At 41.8% G+C, this 25,692-nt stretch overlaps 1 protein-coding gene across 1 annotated transcript in view; it reads left to right on the plus strand.

Moving 5' to 3' along the window:
• PRDM2 (PR/SET domain 2) overlaps window positions 1-25,692 on the plus strand; it is an 81,988-nt gene that overhangs the window by 22,641 nt on the left and 33,655 nt on the right. The window contains exon 5 of the mRNA XM_065888659.1: window positions 22,058-22,168. Coding sequence (XP_065744731.1) covers window positions 22,058-22,168 — 111 coding nt within the window. The remainder of the gene's footprint in view (window positions 1-22,057; window positions 22,169-25,692) is intronic.

Here is a 25,692-nt window from a genome sequence, read left to right on the forward strand (position 1 = left end):
CTCTGTCTGTCTCTCAGTCATTCATTGAACTAATGTTTGTTAAGCCCCTGCCATGTGCCAGGCGCTCTGCTAGGTCGTACAGGACAATGGTGAGGAAAAAAGCCAGCAGTAACTTTTCTCCTGGCGCCTGTAGTCTAGTGGGGGAGACAAACATTAAATCAGTAAGTTACTGATCAGGGCCTAGATGGTTGGCCTGGAACAGGCCCTCAATAAATAATTTGTTGATTGGCAAACAAAGACTCACGCAAACCTGCAATGAAGGAAGAGAACACAGGGCTGTGAGAACACAGTTCATATTGTCTCTGACCAGGGAGCATGCTGTTTTGCCAGTGGCCAAAGGTGTTCATATGTTAGGCATTTTGAACTAGAATTCTGGATTCTCACCTTTGTAATTCAGCCTGACTTCTTACATGTCTGAGCAGCCCCTGTAATGAGGTTGAGCGTGAGAAGTTCCTTGGGTGGGACAGATTAAACTTTTCAGGTAGAGAGGAAGGGAGGGTTTTCAGTGTTGGGTTTTCAATATTTCACTGAAAGATTCGTATTTAATCCACGGGAAGATTGTGATCTGAACATAGAAAGGCCAAATTTAGAAGTATTTATCGTCTTGATTTCTGTTGAATTTGCTTGTTAGCAGTAAATGACTGTTGGCAAATGTTCTTTTAAAATATAGACTATAATGGAATGTTGTTGCCCTGCTCTCTTTTGGCTACATAAGAACCTTACCCAGAGTTCTTTTTACTCTAAAGCGGCAGCAGTGTCTTGATGCACATGGGCTTAGTGGAAGGAATGAAAAACATGGGACTCTTGGGCTTTTACCAGGTGTATGGCTGGGCAAATCATGTCACTTTTAATGGGGGTGCAGTTTCCATAGCTTTAAAAGTAGGTGTCATAACATGGAATGGTCCTTGTGCTATATACCCAACCTCACTGGGTTGCTGTCAAGAGCAGGAGAGATAATAATAAGGAACGTCTCTGTGCAGCATGTGGGTCCGTGGTACCTGTAAGTGCCACTGACAGAATGTGGCTGATGGTTAGTTACCTATGTGATGCTTGCAGAGGAGCTACTGAGCTTGTGAGTCAGTTAATCAGTCAGTATTTATGGAGCGCTTGTATTAGCTCTAAGGAAGCAGTGGGTCCTCCCTCTCCCTTCCCGTGGCGGGGCCTCACTGTAGGCTGCTTCTCTCTTACTTTAGGCCTACTTCTAACCTGTTGACTTTCCTGTCTATAGCACATTAGAAGGAGGAAATTAGAAGAGTTATTTGTAGCAGCAAGTAGTTTTATAGCTAATAACCAGACAGTTAAGAAGACAAAGTTTGTAACAAAAACAGTAACGAGCTATAAAGAGCACAGTGCCGTGAGATCCCTTAACAGGTTCACATAATCTTTTCTGAAAGCTGTAAATAGTCCCTGAGGTAGTTTTTAGTATTTATCTAAGTGACTTCTAGTCACCACAGAACAGTTAAATTATAACCAGTTTAAAAAGGAAATATTTCATGTTTCCATAATTAAAATTGTTCACATAAAAAACCTGGAGATATCCACCCCCCATCCCCCCGCCTTGTTATTTAACAAGTATATTCTGTGTCAGACACTATGTTAGGTGCTGGAAGCTACAGCAGAGAACTAACATAACCCAGGTCCCTGCTTTCATGGAATTTACATTCTGGAGAATGAGGGGACAACCAACCAACAGATGAACAAGACAGATCTTATGATGTTAATAAAGTGTGTGTGTGTTGCAGGTGGTTACGTATGGTGTGACTGTGGACGGGTAGCCGGGGATAACCTTTCAGAGGCTGTGACTTGACTGACGCAGGGGTGGGCCCTGTCAAGTTCTCGGGGCTGAGAGCTCCAGGAAGAAGGACCGGATTGGGTGTTCTTTTAGCAGTGTTGGTTACTTATTGCTGGGGTGGTGTATAGGGAGAGCCACCTAGAAACCCACATGGGTCTTTTTGTATGAAACTCAGTTGTGCAAATGGACATACTGGCCCCTTTCCCACCAGCACTGCACTTAGTGGCAGGATTGCTAGGGGAGATTAGAGAGATGAGGAACACATCCGGGGAGGAGTTTATCGTCTGTTTTATTGCAGCTCAGTGTGGGTCAGGTTTACTAGGTGTTCTAGTTGATGTGTGTACCGGCTCTAGAATAGGGAAGGGGTTGGCAGGAGCCCTCTGGGAGAGGAGGTGATGCTACTTTGTGGTCGAAAAGCAGAGCACAGTGGGGAGGACGCCTGTGAAGAACATTGAGGAGGGGAAGAAAGAAAGATTTGGGGAAAGAAACTCACGGGGACATGAGAGGTCACAGGACATTGCTGGACAACACGTAGAAACAGAGATGCAGCAGGAGGCTCTGATGGAGACGTGGAGCCTTGTGGGCTGTGCGGTGCTGCAGCCAGATGGAGCAGTGAGCCCTGAGTAGTGCTGAGTGGTACTGAGCAGTCTCGTGGGTATTCCCATTTAGCCTCTACTTCTGCGTGGTTTGTACCAGCTCCAGATGAGGAAATGGACACGTAGCAAGGGTGGATAACTTGTCCAAGCTCTGTCTGCCAGTGAGTGTCAAGAGTCAGAGCTCGAGCCCAGGTTTTGCATGCCTTTTCTTCTGCATGATACTCTGCTTTCTGTCTGCTTTTGCCTGTGGTGGACAACAGCAGAAGTGATAGCACTGGTTCCATTTAAAGTTAAAATTAGAGAATACATTTAATAAAAGCGAACAGGTGGGCTTCAGTGGAGTTTGATGTCTTGACCTTCCCCAGTAGCCGACAGCTCTTTTCGAGGTTCCTTGGCCAAAGCTGAAGAGTGGAGGCCTGGCTGAATGACAGAGGCCTAGCCATGGTGCCTGAGGATGATTGCAGATGGGCCCTGAGCTTTCTGGGTGCCTGGTGGGCAGGTCCTGTGCCCACTTACAGGGCGCTCATCCCTAGTTCTTGTTGGCAAGTGTTGGAGCAGGGCTTGGGGCAGTTGCAGGTGGCTACGATCCTGTGGAGATAGGGCCCCAGCATTAGATGTTACATGGCTTGTGAGCTTGTCGCCTTGGGCCCAAGTGAGCAGTGTCCTAGTCGGTCCCCAGTGGAGCTCTCGCTGCCACTAGCTGAGGTGATGCCTTTGCTGAGCATTGGGTGACCTGTCTCTGAGGGTTGCCTGCCTGGTTGATCCTGCTGTTTTTGTGGTGTTTTTAAAAGCTTAGTGCAGCTTTAATGTTTTTGCAACAGTAAGAAGCTAGGAATTTTTTTGATTTCTAATTCTACTGCTACTGAATTGCTCTGAATTTAGGTAAATAAGTTGGTTGATTTTTGTTTTCTGTTTTTTTTTTGCGGTTTGAGGGCCTCTCACTGTTGTGGCCTCTCCCGTTGCGGAGCACGGGCTCCGGACGCGCAGGCTCAGTGACCATAGCTCACGGGCCCAGCTGCTCCGCGGCATGTGGGATCCTCCCGGACCGAGGCACGAACCTGTGTCCCCTGCATCGGCAGGCGGACTCTCAACCACTGCGCCACCAGGGAAGCCCGGTTGATATTTTTGTGCCTTTGATTCTTGCTGTGTATAACCTTGTTCATAGGGAAATTTATGGATTAACTACAGTTTTTCAAAGCATTTTGCAGAGTTTCAACTGTATTTTAGTGGATGAATTTGCAAAATTCTTGATACCATAATGGAGTGTGTTAGGAAATATGCTGTGCTCTAAGGTTGTTATCCTGGTTCTCCTGTCCATATGGAAACCGGAAGGTGAGACTTGCCTCATACAGCAAAAAAGGATTAATTATTAAGTTTCCTAAAAGGTAAAAGGACCTTGAATGTAGGGAGTTCAAAATTGTTGATTTTTAAAAATCCAATTGTAATTTGAAAGTAAAAAAATTTGTTGTGCTTTGCCTAGATAAAAATCCTGGGTTCTTTTCCTACATTATGAATTCATTATTGTTTTTAAAACTTATCGAGTATTTCCTTTTCTTAGGCAGTTTTACATTTCTGTTTACAGAGCTGTTACAGTATTGGGTTGGCCAAAAAGTTCGTTGGGTTTTTGCCGTAAGATGGCTCTAGTAAGCGCTTAGTTGTCTTTAACTTCGCTTGAAACGGTTTTGTTAGATTGCGTTGTGACAGCTGTCATATCAGCATGCATTTAAAAAGAATCTTATCAAAATTGGTGATGATTTTTTTTTTTTTTTCCCCCGTACGCGGGCCTCTCACTGTTGTGGCCTCTCCCATTGCGGAGCACAGGCTCCGGACGCCGGACACGCAGGCTCAGCGGCCATGGCTCACGGGCCCAGCCGCTCCACGGCATGTGGGATCTTCCCGGAGTGGGGCACGAACCCGTGTCCCCTGCATCGGCAGGCGGACTCTCAACCACTGCGCCACCAGGGAAGCCCAAAATTGGTGAATTTTTGTGTAGCCATTTTAATATTGAAGATGGAAGAAAAACGGCAACATTTTCGGCGTATTATGCTTTATTATTTCAAGAAAGGTAAAAAAGCAGCCTAAATGCAAAAAAACCCAAAAGTTTCGTGCAGTGTATGGAGAAGGTGCTGTGACTGATGAGATGTGTCAAAAGTGGTTTGCGAAGTTCTGTGCTGGAGATTTCGCGCTGGACGATGCTCCACGGTCACTAGACCAGTTGAAGTTGATAGCGATCAAATCGAAACATTAATTGAGAAGAATCAATGTTATATACTGCGTGAGAAATAGCCGACATACTGAAGATATACAAATCAAGCGCTGAAAATCATTGGCACCAGCTTGGTTATGTTAATCACTTTGATGTTTGGGTTCCACGTAAGTTAAGCGAAAAAACCTTCTTGGTTGTATTTCTGCATGTGATTCCCTACTAAAACATAATGAAAACGTTGCATTTTTAAAACAAATTGTGACTGGCGGTGAAAAGTGGATACTGTACCATAATGTGGAACGGAAGAGATTGTGGGGCAAGTGAAATGCACCACCACCAACCGCACCAAAGGCCGGTCTTCATCCAAAGAAGTTTTTGTATATGGTGGGATTGGAAGGGAGTTCTGTATTATGAGCTCCTTCTGGAAAACCAAACGGGTAATTCCGGCAAGTACTGCTCCCAATTAGACCAACTGAAAGCAGCACTTGGCAAAAAGCATCCAGAATTAGTCAACAGAAAATGCATAATTTCCCATCAGGATAATGCAATGCATGTTTCTTTGATGACCAGAGAAAAATGCTTGGCTGGGAAGTTCTGATTTCTCTGTCATATTCACCAGACATTGCACCTTCGGATTTCCATTTATTTTGGTCTTTACAAAATTCTCTTAATGGAAAAAATTTTCTTTTCCCTAGAAGACTATAAAAGGCACCTGGAACAGTTCTTTGCTCAAAAAGATAAAAAGTTTAGGGAAGATGGAATTATGAAGTTGCCTGAAAAATGGCAGAGCGTAGTGGAGCAGAACGGTGAATACGTTGCTCAGTAAAGTTCTTGGTGAAAATGAAAAATATGTCTTTTATTTTTACTCAAAAACCGAAGGAACTTTTTGGCCAACCCAATACATGAACTTCCATGTTCACAGTAGAATTACAGAGAGGAGAGTGTATATACTTTTACATTTGAAGTTGCCTCTGAAGAACTGAGGAATTGGATAAATACCCTGAGGATACCCTCAAGCTGGTTAAAAATTAATAGACATTTCCTAACCGTTAAAGGTTGTGTGGGGAACTGGGAGTTGCAGCTTCAGACAGGCTCACATGGTGCTCCTGTTGGCATTCACGTTATCTGCTCATACTCTGCGTGCTGCCAAGGACAGTTGCTTTTATTAATGTTAATAGCTTGGTCGACGTGGTTTAGGAAGTTGAATGACTTGGAGAAGCAGGAGTTATTTGAAAACATTACTGTTGTTTCTCAAAGTGAAGAAGATAAATGTTGAAAGCAACCGTTTTTCTTTATTACTGCTCAGATTAAACCAGTGTCAGACATTACAAGAGTTCTTGGCTGAAGTGTATTTTGATAGGGACACATCTCATGATTTGACACTTACACGCACATCATGTCGTCAAGTGATGAACCGCTTTCTGTTGATGGTGACGATGACAGCAGTTACTCGTTTCTTTAGCACGTCTGTCTTGTGCCTAGCGCTGTGCTTGGTGCTCCGTGTACATCGTTGCTAATCCTCCCAATAGCCCTGCAAAGTAGGCAGTCATTCTCCTCCTGTGTGGACGAGGTCACTGATGTTTGAGGGGTTCCATGGTTTGCCCAGGTTCGCCCAGCTGCTAAATTGTTCAGCTCCGCCTTGCCTAAATCTAGTTTTTGTTTGTAATGTTTCTAAGCAGGACACTTACACTGAATAAGTAGCAGTGTTTTATAAGGCTTTGCTAATTAGCCAAGATGAACTTTCACTACTCACTTTAGAATTGCCCACTTTAATCCTAAATAATAAGGCAGTGTGATTAAGTGAAATCTTTGGTATTGGAAAGCTAAGTTGTGGTGAAAACTAATGCCTTGAGTTATTTTTGCTTTGGGGTTTATGGATTAAACAGATTTATTGTATTCCTTTGAGCACCTCAAACAGTTTTTTAAAAAAAATAACAGATTAAATTTTTATCCCTTTCCAGCTCTTGTCTATTAAGTGTTTTGGTTTTTTTTAATGACATATTTGTTGGTTTGAGCTTCTTATAAATATTTCATTTCTCTTAAGTTGTGTATTATTTTTGAAATCCGTTTGGAAACCACAGGAACCGAGTGAGACGTTGCCTTGGCCTAACTCCCTCAGCCGTGTGGATGGCAGAGGGATTGTGTCTAGGATTGTGGAGTTCTTCCATTTTGTTTTATTGATGATTTCAAGAAGCCACTGATGTTTAGTGTCCTCCTCTGCACTAGCGTTCTTTTGTTGAGAATGACTGACTCTTACACTGAGTAAAATATAACTTTAAAAGTTTTCTTAAGCTGAATGTTATAGATCATGAACATGTTTTAATTAACATACACTCTAAAAATTAAATCTAGAAACTGATTTTAAGTGTAATTCTTATTTGTTTGTGGTAGAATTGAGTTAAATCATGCTTATTAGTTTCCTTCACTCTCATGATGTGACACCAACAAAACATAGGGATCTTGTTTGTTTTGTCAGAATGTTTATGGGGGCGTGGCTTTTTATTTTTTACCTTTTCCTTTAAGAATTCATGAACTGTTTGAAGCAGTAGCTTCTTAAGAGGTTTTGTTTGCTGATAAAGCTGTTCCTATTCTAGCAACTTGGCTCATTCTGGAGGAAAAGCAAGAAAGGAAATAAGAATGAGAAAGGAGGGCTTCCCTGGTGGCGCAGTGGTTGAGAGTCCGCCTGCCGATGCAGGGGACATGGGTTCGTGCCCCGTTCCAGGAAGATCCCACATGCCGCGGAGCGGCTAAGACCGTGAGCCATGGCCGCTGGGCCTGCGCGTCCGGAGCCTGTGCTCCGCAACGGGAGAGGCCACAACAGTGAGAGGCCTGCATACTGCAAAAAAAAAAAAAAAAAAAAAAAGAATGAGAAAGGAGTTGCCCTAACCTGTTTGTGTGCACTCCTGAATTCTCCTCATGTGGGGCAGGGGTGATTCTTAATTGTGTTTATCCCACAATAGAGTCTTTAGAATATGCGTGCATGTGTAAAACTTAAAACTTCTTGGATTTGTAACAAAATGTAATATGGCTTTTTCCACCTGAAACTTTTACTGAGAGTTCTTTATTCAGTTGTTCCTTAAAGGTTTAGTAAGTCCTTAACACCCTTACCCACACTGTAGGCCGGACGGAATCTGTGCTTTCATCTTTCAGACTTCTTAAGCATTTTTCTTTCTGTTCTGTTTAAATTTTCTCTAAAAATTAAGGGCAAGTAACTTTGTTTAAAAGGTTAAAACTTGGCACATATATTGAGAAAAAGTCCTGAGGGATTATGGGTAAGAGACTAGAAAATCCTCAGCATTCTGAAGCACTTATTGTAGCTATTTATTTCCTCTTCTCATTTTTGTGGTCATGACTCTGAAATTTAAAAATATTTTTTGATAGAAGTGTTCATTATCTGATGGTGTAGTTATTTTAATTGTTATATAGTAAATTTAATATACTTTAATATTACAAAGAATATTTGAATAGCTTCAGAGGTAAGAGATTTATTTTAATGATAAAATAATGATATTGTATGTGTGTGTATATAAAAATACCAGTTTCTAAGATAAGATTATGACGTCTGAAATCCTTGCTATTTTGATACTTTAAGAACTTTAAATTTTATGTGTTCTTACTAGTTTAATCAGTATCTGAATGACCAGAACCTAATCTCACCCTTAATGAAAGAGCTGTATGTTACCCGTTATGTGGAGCTGCCGAGGATTATCTTTGCTTTGGTTAAAAAGAAAAGCAGTAAATAATACTTAGACTAAAATTCATCTTCCCCCTTATTTCTATTAAAGCTGCAGTGATAAACAATCTTTTCCTCTTTTACTTATAATCCTCCCTCTTGGTGCAGTCTTTTGTAGGTTTCCTGAGCCACCACGTGCCACAAAAATGAGGGCAAACTGGTTTGTTCACCCGTGTTTAGAACCCCCAAACAGAATTATGTGTGGTGTTTGAAGTTGAGGGACAGTTTAGAATGGGCAATGCTGAACTTTATGCGCCTTCTGTTATTTTTCTACCATTTGGTTTCTTAGGTTCAGTTTTCCATCTCTTGCCAGTTTGAGGTATAGAATATGCCTTTCTAGTTCTGTTGGGTGTATTTTTGTTTTTAAGCTATGAGGTTTTCAGAACCTGTTTTCCTGTGAAGTAAAGCAGAAAGTCTCAGGTCCCTGTGAGGAATGGGAGGTCACTGCGCTCCACCTCCTGCCTTGGTCCCTTCGCTGTGAAGACGTTAGTGCCGGCATGAGTGGGAACCCGTGTTCATTTCGACCAGGTTTATGCTGCCGGCAGCACAGTGGCCGTTAGTTGCAGTTTTGATCTTTGTCTGTTTACACATATGGATTGTAATTTTTGTAGGATTAACACTGGAGTTGAAATTACAGTTTCCCCTCTCACTGTCATCCAGACAGATAAAAAGGAATAATGACCAGTAGTCTCAATCTTGGTTGGGTTTTTGAACGAGGGGTTTAAGATTGCAGATTTGCTTGCTTTTAGAAGTTTTATTAGTTGCTAAATATATTTTTCAGGAGGTATCTCTTCCTTGCTAGGTGTGGTCATAGGAGTGTTCGATAGCAAGATCAGATTTGAGTGTTAAGCTTAACATCTATTTGTGGCTTTGATTCCATCAAAATTATAAATTCAGGAATTGGCTGCAAAATACATTACTGTCTGTATGCTAAAGCAAATTAAATTCATGGTTGAATCAGAGCGTGGAAAGTATTGACTCAAGAAAAAGTGACCCGTAACTAACACTATTTCTGACCCCTTTCAGTTTTAGAGAGGTGGAGTCTTCTAAATCTCATGGGCAATTGTCAAAAAGTACATGGAATTGGTAAACTTGGTTTTCATAGTAAATGACTGTTACGTTCCCCTCCAACTCCTTTCTGTGTTAAAGCACATTAAGTATGTTGCTCAGGCTTCACTGTTGGCTTCTGTATTAAATACAACTGGATCAGTACTTTGCAAATGATACCTTGTTTAAACGAGCCTGATGTGTGTATGTTGAGGGGAGGAGAGAAGGGAAAAATTGCTGACCCAGCTAAACCTTTGAGTGCTGGGAGATGTACAATGTGTGGATTTTATTGTGGCATGCTAGAACAGAGCCTTGGAGTTACAAGGCCAGATCTAAATCCTAGCTCCACCAGTTACCAGCATGTGACTTTGGGTGGATTACTCTACACGGTTTGATCTTCAGTTTACCTGTCTGTAAGATGAGGGTAACACCTACAGTGTAGGGTTGCCTTGAACATTAAGCGAGAGCCTCACAGGAGCATGTGTGGCACACCGACCTTGGTCCACTTCATTGTAATTGGTGGCCACCGGCAAAATTAGCTCTGTGGTAATAACTCTGCCTGTTCTTTGGCCTATCGTGGCACTTCTGGATTTAAAAAAAAAAAACAAAGAAATGAACAGTTTCAGTATCTTCTTTAAAAAATCCATATATTTTGCTTTGGCAACATGGAATGAATTAAGTATAGATTACAAATTAGGTAAGAGTAAAGAGCCTCTTTGGATCTGTAACTAGATACACATTGGGACACTAGAGAATTCCTCAGTTGCTGGAGATCTGCTTCTATCTTAAAAGCTGTCTTGTTTCACTAGTTACCCCAACTAGGACACCTGTGATCACACAGGTTGGTGGATTAGAGAACTCTTGGAATTTGATTTATTGCATAGGCAGAAGTAAACGTTTCACTATTTGCTTGCTGCCCAAATGAAGGGCTTACTATCTTCCTGTTTCTCTGTCTTACCTTTATGTGATCCAAATCACTCGTGACTCTACTGTTACAACGAAATTTTATGCAGGTGAGATTTTGGATGAATTTTGGATACATTTTCTTAGATAGTAAACTATCAGACATCCTTGAAGGTAACTGTGTGGGAGCTATTTCAGTGCTGTTTATGACAGATTAGGAAATCTTGTCATTTTACATCTTTGTGGATATGAATTCAGGGCAAAACTAAAGTGTGAAAGAGCCATTCTCTTCGGAGAAGTTACTATTTAAGTTGACAGTGTCAGTTTTATTTATTATGTGTTGTACTTATTAAATGTCCTGATTATCTGTGCAGTATTATTGAGCAGTCTGAGGAGTCGGGGTTCTTTTTCAGGGTCGCACAGGAGTACTCCTGTCAAGATGCATATTTACATGAACTCACAACTTGACTTCATAGTAACACAGGTATCCTTGAGCCCCAGATGTTGTGTTTACGGCTCTTCGTGACTGTGTGGGGAGAGGAGCCTTAGGTGCTATCTGATTTTCAGAGGTCTAAGATTCCTTCCCGAAAAGATTAGGAACCAGTAAAGTGAACTAGTATGCTTAACTTAAAAAAATTAAGAACAGAGTGTTCTTTAGAAGCCGTAAAATCAGTGGATTACAGACTTTAAAAATTGACGTATACTCGCAACTTCCGCTGTTAGAGCATTTATATATATTAGTAGAGATGTTAGTGAGTGTTTGACATAATTCTCTCTTATCTCAATTAAACGTCTGTCCTCATTGGACTTGTACATTTCTGTAATGATATCTGGGTGGGATCCTGTGAATCTATGTAGAACAAATGAGTAAAAGAAATGGATGCATTCGGATTTGTTAGGGAAGCAGAATGTTATTGTCTTCATAAGAAGGAACATATGCTGACAATTTAGACTTGTAGGCGTGGGATTTCTGTAATTTGTTTAGTAGAATCTACTGTGCATACTCCGTACAATTGATTCCATTTATTGAGTCTGTCAGCCACTGTGCACATTATCTCATGTTCCCTTCCCTAGGACAGTATCAGGTAGTTATCACCAGTATGTGTCATAGTTAGTTCCCCTCTGCTCTGAACAAGATTACTTCTCCTTAATCATGTCTTGGCCCATGGCTGCACAATGCAATTTCAGTTCTGTGAATTTCCGTTTTGTGGGCTATTGTTGTTTGGGGACCTATTTTATTCAGAATGCCACCCCAACACCAGGGAGGGAGAGAGGGGAGAGCCCAGTCCGAGTCTCACTTTAGTTGGGGTCAGCTCTTTGCAGGGAAGATGTGTGACCTTGGTGGCACAGGAACCTTTGGGGGCAGGTGAAGTGAGTGACTGGATTGAGAGTGAGACCCCTTCTCCCAGCGTGGACACTGGCCTAGGAGGCAGCTGTGTTTCAAATCCTCATCCTTTTGTGAGCTCTTCCTCCTGGACTTCTTTGTTGCCTGAGGGCGTTATTTTACCTCTACACTGGCAGAAGAGAGAAGCAGCATCAACTCGGGACCCTGTGGGATAATCCTTGGAGAGCACCGAGTAAGATTTAGTGTTTCTAAAAGGCTGTGATCTCAGTGCTGTAGCCTGCTAGCAGAGCTGGAGCCCCCGTGGCTGTGGGCTGTAGCTTGTAGCTTGGTTACTAGCAATTCCCTGAGCCTCCTCGCTGTACCTGGCTGGATGGTTATTTACATCACCCCACCCCCAATATCTATCTATCTATCTCTCTCTCTCTCTCTCTCTCTCTCTCTCTCTCTCTCTCTCTCGCTGTTTTGCTCCCACTCTCCCCCCTTCCTCCCTCTCTCTGCCATCCCCATCCTTCCTGCCAGCTTCCTCCCTCCTTCATTCCCTTCTTTATATTTTTAATGAAATACACATTTTCTGGAACATTTTTTCCACTCAGGATTTGCTTCTTGTTGACATTAGTAGGGCCTTTTTTGCAAAGGGGATTGCTCTTCACAAAGTTAGACATATAACTTCCATTTTAAATATCTTTGGGGCAGACATCTTTGTAGTAATATGTATGTGTTCCCTTACAGCTCTTAACAAAGTGCCTTGTAGGTAATAAACACCCAAGAAAATGATCAAAATACTTCTACTTCACTGTTACTCCAGAAACTTCACAAAGTACGTAGCGGAAAAATTTTTTTATCTAGCAAGAATAATGAGCTTGGGGTAAATTTTAATAGTAGTCTGATAAAGAAAGGCTAATACATGTGAGGATGAGGTGAGTTGTTAAATAGGCTAGTAGGATTTTGTTTTTAGGTGGAGGTCTGTAAGAGAAAAAATCTGGAATTGAATTTATATGTAACTTGTGATGTTAAAAATAATTGCTTTGTGAAGAGAATACAATACATTTTAGTTCCTTCTCTGCTTCTTGAATCTGAAAGACAACCTCACATCGGCAGGCGGACTCTCAACCACTGCGCCACCAGGGAAGTCCCACTTTGAGTTTGTCAGAGGGGTGAATTTGTGCTACCCCGGCTACATGCCTAAGCCCTGGAGAGCTCCAGCCTCTTTTCCGATGGGAGCAGAGATGTGTCATTTCATACGCTCTGATAGAGGCGCATCTGCAGGCGTGAAAGGGGCTGGAGGACAGTTGAGGTCTTGAACAGAAGGGAATGAGCTCATTTAGCGATAGTGATGAAGAGTCTTAAAAATTACACTGGAATAAAAGCGTCTCATTTCATGGTAGACCCCAGTGATTTGGTAGTGTAGTAGCTATACATTCTTTTGTGTTTATAAATGAATTGCTTAAACCTCTACCAAAATGTGTCATATTCAAATGCCATTGCCAAATTTTTACATTTTAGGAGAAGCAAAATAAAAGCTAGTGAACAAGACTCATGGTTATCAGAGTTGACTGCCAAGACATTGACCCTCAGCTTATACCTGGGAGGTACTCAGGGTGATTGTTTAAGTTAGATTTTTGACTTAAATAATTATGGGTATGGTAACCAAGTACATTGAAACAAGAAAAAGAATAGGGGGTGTGTGGCTTTTCAAAAGGAGGAGACAAATCAGTTTTTTGTTTGAAGTAATGTGGTGCGTGGCAAAGAGAATTGAAGGGTATATACCAAAAGGCTCACAGTGGTAATGTGAATGCTTAAGCAGTTAGGGCAGTTTAATAATGTCTGTTACGAATGCAGTTGACCCTGAACAACATGGGTTTGAACTACAGGGTTCCCCTTATATGCGGATGTTTTTCAGTAATGAATAGTGCAGGACTCAATGACCTGAGGTTGGTTGAATCCGAGGATGCAGAAACCCAGCTAGGGAGGAGCCGCGTATACGGGGGGCTGACTACAAATTATACAGAAATTTTCAACTTTGTAGAGGGTCGGTGTCCTGAACCCCCCTGTGCTGTTCAAGGGTCAAATGTATTTTAAACCCCAAATGTCACTGTATCTCTGTTGTGGATTTGGTGTTCCTGGGGAGAGTGCATTCTGGACACTGCTGCGGGGTACAGGTAGGAGATGGAAAAGAGAAACACTTCAAGACTTTTTTTTTTTTTTTTTTTTTTTGTGGTACGCGGGCCTCTCCCGTTTCGGAGCATAGGCTCCGGACACGCAGGCTCAGCGGCCATGGCTCACGGGCCCAGCTGCTCCGTGGCATGTGGGATCTTCCCGGACCGGGGCATGAACCTGTGTCCCCTGCATCGGCAGGCGGACTCTCAACCACTGCGCCACCAGGGAAGCCCCACTTCAATACTTTTTGCTGTGCAGGCAAAGTGGAAAGTTGAGGCCTTTTCCAAACTGTACTGATGTAAAATTGCATATGTTAATCTCAGCCAAAAGAAACGTTTTCTCTTGTCTCATTAATTTTGCTTTTGTAGTAGGTGTATCTTTTTAAAAAATCATTTATTTTTTGCCACATGTAACCAAATGTTCATCTAGAAAAATTAGAAAATACAAACAGATGGAGAAACAGGTATCCTACCCTCATCAATAATCTTGTCACCAGGAGCCACCTGCCAACATCTTAATGCAGATCCTTTTGGTTTACATCTGTGGGTAAATTTTAGCCTGATTTTATTAATTGGTGTTATGGCTTGACCATTGTTCCTGTGGGCATTTCTGTATACAAATGTAAAGGATGAATTTTACATGTTGCAATTGTGTTGCCTCAGATTTATATCTAGATTTTACTTCCTGAAAGTATTTTTAAACTAAGTTTTGTAATTAATTCATCAGGATATAGCATTGTAAAACTTATCATGGGCTTTGGGAGGAGAAAATAGACTTTCCTTTTGCTGAGACTGACCAATTCTCGAGGGTGTGGCTGTCCCCTGTGTTTTAGGGTCGCAGGCACTTGTAACAGACCACCTCCCCGCACAGCTCCCAGGCCTGGTTTGTTTGTCCACAGGGGACTGACACCTGAACTTTGAATTAAGTTCTTTACTTTGCAGTTGCCAATTCACTTTTTATATGTAAGGTTTTCAGACTTTAGATACATTTTTTTTTCCTGTAAAATAAAGGCTACTGAAAATCCATGAGAAGAACTTGAGAAATTAAAATGATTGTAAAACAGAACAAGCTAGCAGCTTGTTTAAGTTTCAGAGGTATTTAATTAGTCTCTAACATTTTGTTTATGCCACAAGACTTTTTGAGGTTCCCAAGAGTGTAAGGAAATTTGAAGCTTTCTTAATTTGAATTTACTGAAGTTTATTTGGGGAACCATTTCTAGTGTTTGGAATTATCCAGTCAAAGCCACTAAAAGCCTTTTTTAAAAAAAGAAATTAAAAGCTCCCTTCAGATGTGATCGCTGTTCTTCCATCAGCCTGACATTTGGAAGAGGCAGGGAGCCAGAGCCTCCACAGCAGCAAAGACTGTGCCCTGCTCCCCCGCCCCCCCCCATCCCTCACTCGGGCTGCAAGCATTCCAGGAATTTATACTGTGATCTGCAGCGCTGAAAAATCCAGAACTTTGTTCCATTGTTTCTGTTGAAGCAAAGCCTAGAGTCCTGTTTTAATACCATGAGCAACTTAAAACCAGAGAGGTTTTATTTTTATAATTTGCCTCCAGGATTGCAGACAGCTCTTGGTGAGGAGTTTAACTACAGAAAAAGATTTGAAATTTTGCCCAAGCAGCATAACAGAATTTTTTTACTACCAGGTACATTTCAAGGTTATTTTCTGTGTGAAAAAAATCTGTAGAAAATGTGTAGCGTATCACTTTCGTAAAAACCAGCTGTCGCAGCATCTTACTGCTTTAAATTTCTCTCTTTGAAACACGGTGGACTGATGGGGCTAAGGCCACAAGTGGTTTGCTTACCCACTGGTCTCACCTTGGCCAGTTGTAACGGCCACTTCTGATCATCTGATAAACACGTTCTTGCGTGTGTGGTGACATTGTCGACCTTTACACAGGGAAGCCTTTCTGGTTGCAGTTTCTCACGTGTGGCCTGCTGCCACAGGTTTCCTTCTGATGACTTCCAGGGTAGTAAACTCAGTATCTTTTTCTTTTTTTTTTTTAAAGAATACTTGAAAGGACTCCCCTGGTGATCCAGTGGTTCAGACTCTGCGCTTCCACTGCAGGGGGCACAGGTTCGATGCCTGCTCGGGGAACTGAGATCCCAGGTGCCGCGTGGCACAGCCCAAAAACCAAAAAAAAAACAACAAAAATGAAGATTATTGAAATGACCTGTTATTCTTCGTGGAAAACCTGGTTTTGTATATCCGTTTCCAGCTTCTTTTCTCTCTACTCATCACACCCACTGCAGAGTGTTAAACCACTGCCAGATGTGAAACAGTGCTGAGGTCTAACTCTGACCACCCTCAAGGAGCTCACACAGCATCATTTTGGCCATTCTTTCAGCTAACAGTTTTGCTGTTGTCCGTTGGTTTCCCGTCCTTACTACCTGATCTGCTAGAGATCTTGTTTGTTTGTGGGTTTTTTTTTTTTAATCCTATAAAGAAGTCATCTAACATGAACTTTATGCTTTTTCCCCGGTTAAGCTTTTCATCTTGTTTTGGGCCTGCTGTCGTGAAAACCACTCCCTTGCCTTTCAGATATTGAAAAAGATGCGTAATGACTTTGTATGTTTATGATGAATTTCTCAGACTTGCCTGAAATGCATATGGCACTGTTAATTCTTCTCAAGGGTGAAATTGGAACCCACAAAGTGTCACTAACAAGGCTGTTAGAACATGGTGGGTAGAATGGTGAGTTGGATGGGAATAAAAGTCCCAGTTTTACTACAAACTTGCTGTGAGATTTTAGGCAGTTCTTGTAAATGAGAGAAAGCTCAGAGAAGTGTGTTTGGTTAAACCATCTTCAAGGCTCTTTCTACTTCAAATCTTAGGGTTCTTCTCTCTCTTACCTTTTAATACAGCCCATTAATTCCATTATTCCATGTCTGTTGTCATCTCTAAGATCTATATCCTCTGCTTAGCTGAATACTTTGTTGAAGCCTTTCTTCAACCTTGTGTGAAAGCATGCGTCCAGTCTTCAGATTTGGAGCCTCTCATTTCAAGATAGAAAGAAGAGAAAGATTTTTGCCATAGAATGGTCACAGAAGGAGGACAGTCTAGATGGTAATGTCATAAGCCTCGGGAGAGGGATTTTAAGATGTTAAGCCCATCAAACTGATCAGACTGTCAAATGCCAAAGAGAGACTTGGGGGCAGATAAAGAAATTAGGGGTTTTGTGATTACAAAGTGGAGTTCCGGTAGCGAAGAGAGGATGAAAGTTCCGTTGCAGGGATGAAGGGCTGAGTGAGTGAGGAACTGGAGGCAGCAGGCACACCCATCCTCTGGGGGGTCAGGGTTGGTCCCTGTTCAGGTCAGCCTATTTCCTTGATGACCTTTCATGGTGTGATTGTGGGTCTTGCCTGGTTTGGAATCATCTTTGCATCTGAGTAAGACGGTAAGCTCCCCAGACAAAGATGGGCTGGACCTGCTTCCGTGCACTGATACTGAATTCTGATTTTAAGCTTCAGAGTGGGGTAGCTCCCCAGTGAGGAGGCAGGCAGTGCACGTAGAGTTACATATGGTTCTAAATTTAATTCATTTCAATCACCAAATGCATGAGCCTTCACTGTTGTGATGAATTTTTAATGTAACTTGAGCAGGCCTTCTAGAATTTTGCATTCTCTCTGATGCCTGAACATTTTTAACTGAAACATTATTCTTTAGAATTTCCTGGTGTCTGTCTAGCTCATCAGAAGAGTAGAAAATAGTCCAGAACTTAAATTATTCATGTGATGCTTTAGGCGATTTTGGTTTTGCACCTTGCATTGCAGGCACCAGCAGCATAATGCCACATGTTGTCTTTAAAATGTAGTCACTGTGGCCGTCTGATTTCTCTATATGGTAGCTGTTTCTCTAGAAAATCCAATTTTATTGATACTGTTTAACATATTTGCTCAGATTGGGGTTCCGTGCTGTTGACTGATAGCTTGCTTCTGGCATAAGATAAAATTGAACTGGAAAACAGTCTCCATTCCAGCTTGATCATTCCTTTTCTTTAAATGTAATGAAAGTCTTTATATCACTTTTCTTTCATTTGCCGTTGAGAACGAGTGAAATAATGGATATAAAGTGCTTTGTAAAGAATGTTTATATTATGCATTATTGTTCTGAAGAACTAAATGTAGTAGAGCACTTTCGGTATCGTCGTGGTTGGGTTTTAATTCTGACTCCTCTAGAGATACTTCAGTTGTGTGACCTCCGGCAGATGACTTCATGTCTGTGGTGCTTGGGGGTCTGTAAAATGAGAGGCATGGATTGGGACTTTCGGGCCGTCTAGCGGAACGGCACTTAAGTGGTAAGGGCATCCGTTTTACAACATGGGCATGGGATAGGCCTGAGAGTAAGTATACCACATCCGATCCCCAACTAAGAACCAAAGATGATTATTTGGGGGAGGGTGGTGGGGGGAGAACCTTGCTGCAGTGGATAACTGCTGTTTTCCTTCTGTTTCATTCAGTTTTCTTCATCTTTATGTGTGTGTTTCTTTTCCTTATATACATGAAGTTTTGTCCTGATCTTCATTATGTTCTTTGTCATCGTCTGCATTCCACTTGCCTTGTGTTTCATTCCTGTATCTTTCTTGTTTAGACCATCTGGAGCACGCAGCTGGCAGAGCCTCTGTGTAGGACCCTTCAGGAACCTGAGGGTAAGTGCACACGTGTACTTACCAGGCTCCCAGCGGCTCTGCCGGACCAGTTCTCCAGGCACCTCCTGCCTCACAGACAGGAACTAACACATCTCCCTCCCTTTGTAAAAGTCCTTACAGGTTGTTTTTGGTTATGAGTTGTTTTTGTTTTTGTTTTCTTTTAATTTGATTGCATATAGAACAAAAACCAAGTATCGGGGGGAAAATGTATTGATTTAAGGAAATATAGCAGGTGCCACCGGGTGTTATTACAATATTTGGCTTTGTGAGTGACACTAGGCATACCTAAGTGTGAGTCAGGATACCCGGGTTCAGACTTCTGTCATAGATTGATCAGTCAGTCCCCTTGGGACCCTGGTCTTCAGTTTCTCTCAGAAAAAATAGCAGGTAGGACAGGTGATTTCAGTAGCCCCTTCATCTCTAGTCTACACTCGTAATGGGAAGTAGCTCAGGTATTAGATGATTCTGATAAAGATTGAGAAAACCACTTTATGTATCAGATAATCTCAATTCCATGAGTGAGTGATGATTAGATTCATGATAGACTCATTTTCATCGTAAACTAAGTCTGTCAGTGTTCACCAGAGGCACTCAGGAGGTAAATTTAATTGTGCCATTTCTTAGTTTTTAGAATTGGTGTATTAGTGTTACTCAGATACTTAAAAGATGTTTATAAATATGTAGACTGTGGAGCCCCGTATTGGTTTAGCCCAGTGGTTCTTAATGTACAGAGACAACCCCTCCCTCCTTTCGGGTGAGACTTAGGCCACATCTGGAGACACTTGCTCGTCACAGGTAGAAGGAGGGGCATGCTATTGGCATCTAGTGGGTGGAGGTCAGTGATGCTTCTGAGCGTCCTCTGATGCTTCAGACAGCCCCACAGCAGCGAGTGATCTCTCCAGATGTCAGGCGTGCTGTGGTCAGGACGCTTGTAGCAGCCTGTGGTGGGTACTCTTGTTTGTCCTCCGAGTAGAATGCACATGTCTCGCAAGTGGCGTGTCTTCCCAGGGCAGATCAGGCTTTCCTGGTCCTGGTGTTTAAAGAGGATACCAGGGGTGGCACGGGGGTGGGGGGATCTGAGGGTGGTGCAGCTTCTCACTGCTTAGATTTGGAGAGTCTAAAAATAAGGCATTTGACGTTCGGTATCAGCTAGGTGTTCTAATATTCTTTTATGCAGGGAGTAAAACTAAAAATAGCATTTTTACCTTTTAGTTATATGATTTCATTCTTAGTACATATTAATGAATGGTACTGTTCAAGTTGTGCTTTGCTTTATGTAAATCTAGAAATTTTACTTATGTAATAGTCTATTTATACATATAGGCCAGTTTATTTTTTTTGTACAACCTGCTACCAGGTTCATATAGCACTTGATAGGTTTCAGGAAATTTTTTGAATTGCTTTTGCAAGGGATTGTATTACAACAAATTGACTTCTGTTTTTCTATTATGTTTTACAGTGTGACTTAAAAAAAAAAGTATGTAAGGTTTATGTGTAAGAGGTAGGGTTTACACCTCCAGTTTTACTTATTTCGAAAGTTCATACCTGTACAAAGTACAAAGTAAGAGGTTAGTTAAAAAAAAGAAAAGGGTCACATTCGTTTGTCCTGTTTGGGGTACATGAGGTGGTACTGATATAAAAATTTGGGGGTTTTGATCCAGGGAAAAAACTGTCTGAATATAACTTGAATCAGGTGTCTGTGGGCACTAGGAGCCCTTTCTGTGAACCTCATCAGACATGAACTGCACTTGCTAGAGCAATTATGTTAATAGCTAGGTAATCATTTATATTTGCATTGTTTGCTACCAGCAGTCTGATGTGGGCGGGGCATCACAGACAAGGAAGGGCATATATCATCATGAGGATAAGAAAACTGGTTGAATCCAATTCCCTTAAAACACAGCTGTAGTTTTCAAGAGCCTTTGTCATCATCAGATTTAGGCTAAGTGCTATTAAGTTGACAAAGGGAGAAAGACTTGAAAGAGGAGGTTACTCCTTACAATATGAAAAGGTGTATTCATGTCCTTGCCCCTTGCAGAGGGGATTGGTTTATAACCCTTCCACCTGGAGACTTGAATGGGCCATCTCCAAGCAGACTCTGAGCTTCTGTTTCCACCAGTGTGTGGTTCCAGTGAAGTATATGCTTGTGTCCTGGGTTCCACTTCAGCTGCCTTTAGAAGTGAACGGATTGGTGTGTTGTTATCAGGAATTTGAGTGAAGGTTTTATATAATTGCAAAAAAAACAGCTTTTTTTTTTTTTTTTTACAGGCTGAAGAGTTAGGGATTTAAAATGGTATTTTAGAATTTGTTTTTTAAGACTAACAAATTAAATATTAAATGGCTGATTATTAAGTACTCTATACTTTATTTTTCTTGTTTGCATCTCAAGTATTTATCAAAATCTGGGGATGTTTTTTAGGGTTAATATTTGCTTTGTATTGTAATTGATGTTTCTGTTTTTAATCCTCATCTTTGCAGTGGTGGTATTTTGTGTCTCTGACCTCATTTTCATCTGTTGTCTGTATTTTAGTTAATTATTCTCCTCTCTAGTGATTCTCTGTTAAGGAGAATTACCGTTTTCCAGAAGCTCTGAGTGGTTTCTAGTTTGTCGTTTTACTAGACCAGAGATAAAGGTGTCAGGAGGCTTGTTCTGAAAGAGAAAGGACAGCTCTGAGAGCTATTTGGGGCCTGGCTGGGGAGAGCGTTGCAGAAAGAGAAGGAAGGTTTGGGGAGATGGAAAGGGACTTACTCTGAATCTGAAACGGAAAACCAACAGCCACCAGGAGTAAGAAACGTAGAATGGAAAAAGTGGAACAAGGTCACAGATTCTGACTAAATCCCAGAGAGACTGAGCTTCCAAGCCTTCAGTATTAGTACTTCCACAGAGAATTGTTTTTCCATGTTGAATATCTCGGTGACTTTAGTTCATTGTTCCAGCTCATCAGATACGTGTTGCATTTCAATCTTATCTTCTGAACTGTGTTGTCACTTGGAATGCAGTTAGTGTTTCCTGACTTCGTTCTGCGAGTTGTTAATGAAATGCTGAATTGTGCTGGACCTGGGACCCTCAGAGTGCCATGCGGGCTGACAGTGAATTATCCAGAGTTACTCTGCACTTGATATTGGAGCTGTGGTGCCTGGGAGCATCCCTTGCCATTCAGCAACATCTCTGCTTCTGTTGTTTTACTTTGACAAGTCTGAATAATGTCTTAACTAAAAGGGCCCAAGTTATAACATGTTATTTTTCTCTAATGTGCTTCTCACAAATATCTAGACTTCTGCCAGTTCCTATTATTTGTGTGGCGTTGAAATTAGTGCTCTTATCTAATTTTCCTGTTACATCAGTGTTGTTAACTTTTTTACAGTATTTTACGTATTAGTTTGATAGCTATTATAGCTAGGAGGGGAACTGTTACTCGAGATTCTCAAAAATATAGGATTTATGGGCTTCTTGTCTTTGACATAACAAAAGTATTCATAGTCATCATCTTTCTTCAGGAATCTGAGGTGATAATTGCCTAGAAATATACAGTTTGCTGTGTTTGAATTAGTAATTGTCCCCAAGAATTCAGGATAATAATGAGTGACTGAACGAACAAAACAAATATGAATAAATATTGTGTTTCAGGGAAGAAAAAATCCCAAGAAAATAAAAACAAAGCAAACAAAACTGAAGACATACAGCTGAAGACAAGTGAGCCAGATTCCACCTCTGCAAATATGAGAGATTCTGTGGAAGGTAAGCTTGGGTTTTGGACCCGTATGATTCGGGTATACATTGCCACCAGTTACTTTGACTTTGTATCTCCTTGGAACGCCCTCTGAGAATCATCCAATAACCATAAAGGGTTAAACAGCAGAAAAGTCGCCTGGATTTAATGTGGCAAGTTGAGCCTTACACGTCTCACCTCCCCTTCAAAAAACCATTGAAGACCTTCCTTGTTAAAAATGAAGTTATTCCCTGGTTAAAATAAAATGAAACATACTGTGTGATTGTATTTACTGGCAGGGACAGGAGGGGCCTCTGGGGTGCCAATACTAGTCTATCGCTGGGTTGGGATGAGCACATCAGTGTATTTACTCTGTAGACATCTCACCTTGCTATACTTTTCTTTACGTTTTTTACTTTAATTAAAAGCTCACTAAAACATATCAAGCACCTTTGATTTTATATATCAGAATGAAAAGTATATAGAATGAAAAGTTTCTGTTTTTTTTCTTAGAATTTAAATTCCTACTTTATCTCTTCATGTTTCTCCCCACAAATTTTTCTTCTTTAGAGCCCCTTCTGAGAATTCATATTCTAGGCCCTCCACAATGTAAGAATTCCCAGAGACGGGGATTGAATGTCACTTGGGAAGGCAGATTGCCCTGTGCCTGGTGCCATCGAGACACCATGTCGAGACTCTTGACAGTAGAAGTGAGGGGGGTGGTGTGTGTCTTAATTTGTTATGTGGCAAATTCATGCAACAGACCGGGCTTGCTCAAGAGTTCGTAGTGACCCAAACAGGCAGCTTTCAAAATACAGGCTGAGACTCTTTCAAAAAACATTTGCAGAAAAAAAAAAACCCCAGCAAAATACTGTGAATGCCTTTTATAATCATTTTATTAGCACTGTTTGTGGGGATGACATTCGTAAAGGATTGTAATTTTCTGTGGCATCTTACGAAGCAAGAATAGACAAATTTATTTCCCAGAGCCCTATGAAAAAAAGTTCTGCCTGCTAATGGCAGGTTTCCTAAGACGTTTGTTTGAACAATAACAAAAATACTAAAGAACCTTACTACTATTAGTGGCAGAATTAACAATCCAACAGTCCCCTCTCCCATTCAGTAATTCAGGACAGTTATTTTTTCCTGATATAACATCAGGTCCTGTGAAAAAAAGATACTTAATATTTTGCCTGCTTGTGGTGCAGCTGGTCAGTATTTGATTGGTTCCGTACCTTGTGGTTGTCAGCTTCTCCTGCACGTTCTGTTTGGTCCTCAGAAAGTAGTCTCTATTACTGAGCAAACAGTTCAGACTCTTCCTTGTGTTTCCCAAACCATCGTTTATGTTTAAAACTCACCAGACCTCGAGTGTGGCCACGCTTTGGTTCATAGAGCCATGCACATTTTGGTTCATATTACTTTGGGCAGTTTTAAATCTGGGATTGTTTACCAGTCATAGAAAAAATACTTCCATTAAAAGAAGCCATGGATTTTGGATAAAAATGAACTGTATAAAGAAATTTTTGAGCCTTAGAGATGTTATTTTCATTTCTGTTGTCTCATTTTGATTTTTTTTAGCAGTGTGCTGGGTCTTTGTTGAAAATGTCTTTGGAAAGGGAGTTAGCTCCTAATTTGAAATACATTACTACCATCAAATGACTGGTTTCCCAGTTTGAGGAAACCTCATGCAATTTAAGAAACATGTCTGGAGGAAGGAAGGCTGGTGTCCGTTTAGAGGCAGAAACCTTAATTGCTAGTGGATGGTAGCGGTAGATGGGGAAAAAGGAAGACCGATATTCCTAGGAAACCGCAGGAGGACTAGGACGGAATCACTGAGCTTGCATTAATACCTTGCATGTGCAGAGTGTGAAAAGGTTGGCTTTTAAAACCCTTCCTTGTCCCCTGTATCCAGGCAGTCACCAAGTTTGTTTACAGGACTCTGGTAGCGTACCTCCATGATCTGACCGCTTTTTTTTCTGCCTCTTCTGCTTCTTTCCGTTTCCACCTCTCAGTGTAGGTAGCCAACCTCTCCCTTCTAATGCCACTGCATCAGTATTGGTTTTCTGCCTCTTCCCAACCCCTTACTACACACGGCAGCCAAATCTCCCAAATGGCACTCTTCTGCTTTAAAATATCTTAATGGCTCCCTGTTGCCTCCAGCTAAGTCCACACTAATTTACAGTGTGCTGCATGTTTTGATTGCTCCCGCTTGATTTTCCTCTTCTATCCTTGTCCTTCACGTTCTGCCTGCTTAGTACTTTCTCTGACAAGCCTCCCCTGATCAGTTAACCAAGCCGCTGGATGTTCCTCCCGTGTGCTTCTGTCCTGTACCTTGTTAACCATGTACTTCCATAAGCTTGACCATTAATTCATTGTAGTAATGTTGCCTGCTTGCCTCGCTCCTGTTAAAGTGGAGCTCTGTAAGGATAAGGATCTTGGTGGCTTTATTCACCTAGTACTGGTGTGTAGTAAATACTTGTACAGTGAATAGGGGGAGAGCCAGTTAATAGAACCAGGAGAAGTCAGAGTAGCTCTGCTTCTTCTACAGACCCATTCTTAACTCTTGAGGTATCTGCAGTAAAAGGAGTGTAGTTCCACAGAGAGTTAGGTGGTCCTGTAGGGAAAGCGGCATCGTGGACCATCCCCATCAGCGTTAAACGCTCCGTACCAGCCCCTGTCTCAGAGGCCCTTGCTGTCCCTGTGTTTCCTTCTAGCCGCTCCCCCCATTTTTCTGCTTTTTCCTTTACAGCTAAACTTGAGAGAGTTGCTTATAGTCTCCCTGTCTCTCCTTCCTTCTGTTCTCTTCTGAACTCCTTGAGGCCTCTGCCCCCACTACTCCACCAAAACTGTTGTTGTCACCATCACCACAGCTCCACCGTAGCAAATGGAATGTTCAGTTCTCACTCCCATTTTACCCAGCCCATTAGCAGTTCTGGACACAGCTGATCACTCCCTCCTTTGTTTAAGGGCCGCCACTCTCTTGGCTCTCCAGATACCTCCCTGGCCTTTCCTCTGAACCCTGGGTACTGGAGTCATCTGGGGGACACAGCCATCCCCCCTCTTCTGTCTGCATTCGCTCTCCAAGTGACCTCGTCCAGACCCGTGCTCCAAGTGCCATTTCTAGTCTTAGCCTCTTTTGGACCGTGAGTCATATATAACTACTTAATATCTTTACTTGGATATTTGTAAGGTACCTCAAACTTCAGCACATCCAGAGTAAACTCTAGTTTCCCCCCAACACACAGAAACGTACACAGACCAGACTTGTTTTTCTCTCCGTCTAATACAGTTTAGCGAGCAGGGTAACGGCAGTTGCTGTGGAATCCTCCTTGACCCTTCCTCCTCCACCACCACCCACCGTAGTCAGTCAACAAGCACATCTTGTCAGCTTCATCTCCAAAATAATCCAGAGCCTGACCACTTCCTACCACCTCCCCAAGCCACTCTTGTCTCTTCTCCTGGAGCATATAGTAGGGTTGCCTCCACCCTTGTCCACCTACAGTTTTCTGTCTTCCTCGTAGCACCTGGAGTGATTCTCTTGTATTTCAGTCGA

Source organism: Phocoena phocoena, chromosome 1, assembly GCF_963924675.1.
Source record: "Phocoena phocoena chromosome 1, mPhoPho1.1, whole genome shotgun sequence".
In the NCBI taxonomy this organism is placed as follows: Eukaryota; Metazoa; Chordata; class Mammalia; order Artiodactyla; family Phocoenidae; genus Phocoena; species Phocoena phocoena.